Raw genomic sequence first — 6,890 nt, 5'->3', positions numbered from 1 at the left:
TACTAAAACATGTTGCTAAGATCATTTCTAAAAAAAAAAGATGAATGGAAACATTGTTCTATACCTAAATAATGCATCAGTAAAATAGTAAAGATGCTGGAAACGTTAGAGCTGGAAATGTTCCGCTGCCCTACTATGATTTGTTTTTCTCTCTCCACAATCTTAACAAAAAGAACAATTAAAAATAGAGAGTTGAAGAGGACGATAATCACAAGAGGTGGCAGTTAGAAAAATAAAGTGTTCGTACAGAGGATCAGGGAAACTCAATGTCACAAGGAAATTTAAGTACAAGGATAAGAATCTTAAATTTCAGTTCACACAGATCAGCAAGAACAAGATGAGGGGCAAGGAGGATTGGTTGTAGGATAGATCACCAGTAACAAAATTTAGATTGATCTGAAAAATGGAGGAAGAGGTCAGCCAGGGAAGCATTAGAATTGTTGTGTCTAGAATTGACAAAGACATGAATTAGGGCTTCAGTGGAAAATTAGGCTAGGTTGGCAGTGGAGGCCCACAATGGTTATGAAAATTGAAAATGATAGCTTAGGATGGTGAGGTCATGTTATTGTAAGGTCATTCTGAGATCAAATTGAATGCTGATGCCTGTATGGTCTCATAGCTGAAGACATAACTAGGAAGGAGAAGAATTCAGTGGTAAGGGTTCAGAATTTGCGGTGTGGTCGAAATACTTAAGGTTTTGCAATCTTTACATAAAGGAAATTGCAGACCATTGAAGATTGGATGTTAAATTTGAACAGAGACATTGTAAGGATTTAAAAAGGTGAAGAGGTAAAGCTGGACATCTGCAGAAATGTGGAAGCTGTCTCCGTAGTGTGAACAATGTCATCAACAGGAATGGATAAATGAGGAAGATAAAGAAGTCACTGTGGTTTCTAAAATAATGGTGCATGGGGAGGTAAAGAAGGCATTGCTGGACATTCTCTGATTACACCAGAATATAAGTTTGGAACCAAGTGGGGGCTGTGTTTCCAAGAAGAGAAACACAGGAGAGATTTGAAAAGAATGGGCTGGTTGAGGACAGACACAATGACTGTCACATAAAATGTAATTTGTGTTCATGGTTAGAGTAATTTCAATGCTGTTAGAGAAACAGAGCTTGATTGGAGTGACTCATATGGGGAGTTGCACACAAGGTGATGGTGATTCGGAAGGCACTAACACTGATTTCACTGACTGAAGAATCAGAGGCACATGAGATAGGTCTCATGGATAAAATTAAGAAAACACTCCAGAAATTATTTTTAAAAAACTAGTTGGGGATTAGTTTCACACTAGAGAAAGTTAGAACATTCCTGGTGGACATTTGACTTGGTCAGCGAAAAAGAGTGGAAGCCTCAGAGGAAGCGGTACAAAAGTTCACTGTCTTAGCATTTGTTGTTAAGAGATGAGCATGGAAGAGGTCTGAGTTTAAGGACACCATTTTCTCCACCACCAATAATGTAGTAGTTATCTTTGTTTACAAGATGATCATAGAAGAATTAGTGATCTTCACAAAGGAAAATTTGGCCCAATGGTCCTGCCAAATCAAGTGATGGCTGGCAAAACCACTCATTCCCCAGATACATTCAAATTTACACTTAGGGAGTGAGGAAAGAGGCCAAAGCAAGGGAAGAACCAATGTAGGTGACAGAACTATGAGCTACAACAGAATGGGAACAAATGGATAGAGGTGTTTAGGTATTTGGGAATTTGAAATCCAGTTGTAAACAAACTAGTAAAATATCAAGATACAGATATCATAACAAAATCATAGTAGAACCACTACATTAAAATATGTTTCACAATTCCAGTATTTCATGTAGTGAAAGTTGTTGACAGTACTTACACAATTATTACTATGCAGTGAAAAAAATAAGGATCTCAGTTACAACTGGAACAACCATTGCTGCAAGTGAGCAGTAAAGCAGCTAAAATGCAATTACCATAAAAATAAATGAGGGTTTTCACATTTGAGATTTTTTATATTTTATTCAACATTTATGTTAAAAATTCCAGGACCATAGTTATTCTAAAAGGCACTTGAAGTCTTATAATATTCAACAGCTTATTTTAAAATTGAACCCAGTCATTAATCAGGCCTATGATGGCTTGATTCATTATGAAAAGACCATTTTTAATCACTTCATTCCACTCAACAGTCATATTCTGTGTTTCATTATATTGTTTACTTTCTGAAAAGCATAAGAATTGTGGAGAATTCCAGTTTACGTATGACCTCAAATTGACATGAATAGGTAAAACCTGGCATTAATATAAAATATGTTAAAGTACTGGTAAGAAATTATACTCGGGACAATATTTTCAAACATATGACAAACTATTTACAGCTGACATAAAACTTTTAAATTACTTACATTGAAAATTTTACAAGTTTTCTAGCAAGTGACAAAGATATTAAAGCACCATTAAAGTCATAGTTCTGAAACATTCAAATCATAGTTTGTTTATACAAAAATATACCCATTTACATTATCCTGATCAAATCATTTATTAAAACATTATGCCATTACGGTTATAGAAACCCTGTAAGGATAAAATCAATTTGCTAACTTTCAAAGGTTTCTTTACAAGTCTCCATAAACAATGATTCTAATAACACTGATGCCTTTACAGACACATTAATTGTACATAAGTAGAAAAAAGCTACATTCTGGATTGTCGTATAATTAAAGTGCAAATTGTTCTTGCGAACTGCTTAAAAGGAACATTACCTTTCCTTACCAGTGTAGGGTCTTTACACCAACACACAAGTAATTGATTTATATTTGTTTTTAAAACCACTCCGCACTGAATTAGTTTTACTTAGACTTGATGAAGCAGTATTTCCAATATTTTCTGAAGAATTGTTCAAATTTGCAGCACGTTTTTCATCTCCAGTTGAGCTTTCTTTGGTCGATCCCTCCAACTTTGTTTTACTGTGCATTTTCTTTGCTTCAGAATCTTTGGTGAAATGTCCCTTAAATAACGCCATCTGCAATTAAACCATGAATCATCATTTCTACTGAGGCTGGTAATACAATAATTAAATAATAGATATATCAGAATAATATTTACTTATTTTCAATACTTGTGAACATTTTCTAATATCTGGAATAATAACCACCACAAGTTTTGCTGGTGGCATTGATTATGTTCTAATTGCCTGTTAACATTTAGACTTGACTATTCAATGTATTCCTCCATTTTTTATTCTAAATAAATTTAAGCTCATCCAAAACTTTGCTGCCTATGTTTTAACTTGCATCAGTCTGGCTTGCCTATTTCCTCTGTGCTTCCTAATCTACCTTGGCTCATGGTTAAGCTAAGCTTCAGTTTTAAAATTTGATCCTGTTTGCAAATGCATGTGTGGCTTTAACTACCTGCAGCCCTTCAACCCTTCCAAATATCTTGTGCATCCCCAATTTAAATTGCTCCAACTTTGGCATCTGTGCTTTCAGCCTCTGAGGCCCTAAATTCTGGAATTCCCACCCTAAACCTCTCTTTCTCTCTTTAAGATTATCCTTAATATGTAGCTCCTTTACCAAGCTTTTGGCCATCTGCCCTGCTATTCTCTTCTGTGATTCCGTATTATATTTTGCTTGACAATATATCAGTGAAAATGTGTCTTTAAAAAATGCGCTACATGTTAAAAACACAAGATAAAGGCAAGTTGTTCTTGTAAAAGCCAAGATAAGAAAAACTAAAATGATGGAGACAAAAGCAGCTATAGACCACTTAGCTTAATGTTTGTTATTGGAAAATGCTTTAAAGGATGTAACAGCAGAAATACATAATAAAAACCAAAAGAAGGTGGGATTATGTTCGGCATGGATGGGTTGGACCGAAGGGTCTGTTTCCACGCTGTATGGCTCTATTATTGCCAATGCTGGAAATCAGAAACAAAAACAGAAATTGCTGGAAAAGCTCAGCAGGTCCGGTAGCATCTGTGGAGAGAAATCAGAGTGACCATTCCTTAGTTCTGATTCTCTCACTACTTTCGATTAGAAACACATTATATGATCAGGCAGAGTCAGCATGGCTTCATGAAGAGGAAATCATGCCTGACAAATTTATTAGAAATCGTTGAAGTGGTAACGAGCAGTATAGATAAAAAGAAACCTTTGAATATAATATACTTGGATTTTCAGGTGTTTGATAAGATATCACACATTTGGCTACTTAATAAGACAACAGCCCATCGGGTCGGAGGCAGTATATAAGCATGAATACATTATTGCTAACTAATATAAGACAGAGTTGGGGTAAGGGTTATTTTCAGAATAGCAATCTATAACTACTGAAATGCCATAGGGATGAATGCTGAGACAACTATTATTTACAATATATATTAATGACTTAGATAAAGAAAGTAAATTTAGCCGAGTTTGTGGATGACAGAAAAATAAGCGAGAAGGCAAGTAGTGAAGGTAACACAGAGTCTACAAAGGGATTTAGACAGGTTAATGGAGTGAGATAAAACTTGCCAGATCAAATATAAAGAGGGAAAGCGTGAGGTCATGCATTTTGGCATAAGGAATAGAGACGCTTAATATGATTTAAATGGAGGAAGACTGGAGACAGCTACACAACAGAAAGTTTGGGAGTTCTTGTGCATACGTCTCGAAAAGCTAGCATTCAAGTTCACCAAGTAATTGGGAAAGCAAGTGAATGTTAGCCTTTATTTGAAAGGGAATGGACTATAAAAATAGGGAAGTCTTGCTAAAACTATACAAGGCACCAGTCAGATCACGTTGGAACGCTGTGAATAGTTTGGGCCCAGTATCGATGGAAGATGTACTGGCATTGGAAGCAGTTCAGAGAAGGTTCATGAGGCTGATACCTGATAGGCGCAGTCTTATGAGGAGAGTTGAGTCAGTTGTAGTTTAGAAGAATGAGAGGTGACTTTATTGAAACATACAAGATTCTCAGTAGACATGACAGGATCGATGCATAAAGGTTGTTCCCATTGTGAGAGAGGCTTGAACCAGAGAGCATAAACTCAGAGTAAGGGGTTGCCCTTTTAAGAAAGAGATGAGGAGGAATTTCTTCTCTGAGAGGGTAGTGAGTTGGTGGAATTCTTTACCCAGAAGGTTGTTGAGGCTGGGTCATTGAGTCTATCTAAGGCTGAGAAAGATAGATTATTAATCTATCTTGGGCAGCACGGTGGCTCAGTGGTTAGCACTTGCCTCACAGCGCCAGGGACCCAGGTTCGATTCCACCCTCGGGCGACTCCCTGTGTCTGCGTGGGTTTCCTCCGGGTGCTCCGGTTTCCTCCCACAATCCAAAGATGTGCAGACTAGGTGGATTGGCCATGCTAAATTGCCCATAGTGTTCAGGGATGTGTAGATTAGGTGGGCTATAGGGGGATGGGTCTGGGTGAGATGCTGTGAGGCTCGGTGTGGACTTGTTGGGCTGAAGGGCCTGTTTCCACACTGTAGGGATTCTATGATATGATCTAATCAGTCAGGGAATCCAAGATTATAGAGAAAAGACAGGATAGTTGAGCTGTGAATTACCAGATCAGTCATGATCCTATAGAATGGCAGAATAGTCTCAATGGGCTGAATAGCTTGCTTTTATTCCTACATTTTATGGTCTTGTGCTTGATAAGCTAAATGACAAGAATCTCATGCTGGTCCAAAAATTAGGTTAATCCTCATTAGATGAAAAATCTTAAACTTACCAATATGAGCACTTTACCTGTAATACCTCAGCATTTTGCATGAACAAACTTACATCATGAGTGTGTTCTCTAATCTGTGAGATTACGAACCGTCTCAATTTGCACCTCACTCAATATCTTTTGTTCTTAGCATACACAGCTGAAGAGGAATACAGAACATATGTGGCCAGAATTGAATAAACCTCATCTCATACTTTTCTCATTTCACAGAATGACAGACTTGTCACATTTTAGAAAGAGGCCATTTGGCCCATTGAGTCACACTGACCTCTGAACAGCATCCCACACAGATCTAGTTCCCATAACCCTAAATTTACCATGGCTAATCCACCTGGACACTGCGATGCTAAGGCCAATCTACCTAACCTGCACATCATTAGACTGTGGGAGGAAACCAGAGCACCTGGCAGAAACCACACAGATACAGGGAGAACATGCAGACTCCATACAAACAGTCATCCTACACTGGAATTGAACCCAGGCCCCTGGCACTGTGAGGCAGCAGTGATAACTATCGCGCCACCGTGCTGCCCATTCTAGCATTTAGAGAGGTACACAATGTTCATAATTGGCTCTTTTGACAGGTTTTTGATGGATAAGGCGTATATGCAAATCAATATTATCCTCTCAGTTCTTTTTTCCATCAATTTGTATTTCAATTATCACATCAAGTGGCAAAAAGAAAATGTACTTTACTGTTTGGCACTTAACTGCAAAAAATGAAACAAATACATAGAAAGGAAAATAGATCAAGTCTACTTACATTTTTGGTTATATTCAATAAACCATTTAATTTATCATTTATGATTTTTTTAGTTTCTCCTGAGCCTTTTGCATCTTCATTTTCTCCTGAAACTTTTGTGTCTTTTTTCCCCAAACCTTTTATGTCATGCTCTCCTGAATGTTTTGTGTCTTCAATTTCTACTGAATGTTTTGTGCTTTCTACTTCTTCATCTTTCCCCAAACATTTTGTGTCAGTTTCTCCTAAACTGTCTGCTTCTTCATTTCCTTCTAAACTTTCTACATTTCCATTTTCTCTTAAGCTTGATTCTTCATTTCCTTCTAAACTTGCATCTTCATCTTCTCCTAAACTTGCCGAGTCTTCGTTTTCTCCTAAACTTGCCGAGTCTTCGTTTCCTCCTAAACTTGCCACGTCTTCGTTTCCTCCTAAACTTGCCACGTCTTCATTTCCTCCTAAACTTGCCAC

The 6,890-nt window shown here is 37.4% G+C and overlaps 1 protein-coding gene across 1 annotated transcript in view; it reads right to left on the bottom strand.

Moving 5' to 3' along the window:
* Positions 1 to 1,969: 1,969 nt before the first annotated feature.
* rpgra (retinitis pigmentosa GTPase regulator a) overlaps positions 1,970 to 6,890 on the bottom strand; it is a 97,499-nt gene continuing 92,578 nt past the window's right edge. The window contains 2 exon segments of the mRNA XM_048603147.1: positions 1,970 to 2,992; positions 6,447 to 6,890. The exon segment at positions 6,447 to 6,890 is cut by the window's right edge and continues 11 nt beyond it. Coding sequence (XP_048459104.1) covers positions 2,756 to 2,992; positions 6,447 to 6,890 — 681 coding nt within the window. The 3' untranslated portion in view covers positions 1,970 to 2,755.

The sequence above is a fragment of the Rhincodon typus genome, chromosome 11 (assembly GCF_021869965.1).
Source record: "Rhincodon typus isolate 14 chromosome 11, sRhiTyp1.1, whole genome shotgun sequence".
Lineage (NCBI taxonomy): Eukaryota > Metazoa > Chordata > Chondrichthyes > Orectolobiformes > Rhincodontidae > Rhincodon > Rhincodon typus.
This window is presented reverse-complemented; position numbering and strand designations above follow the sequence as displayed.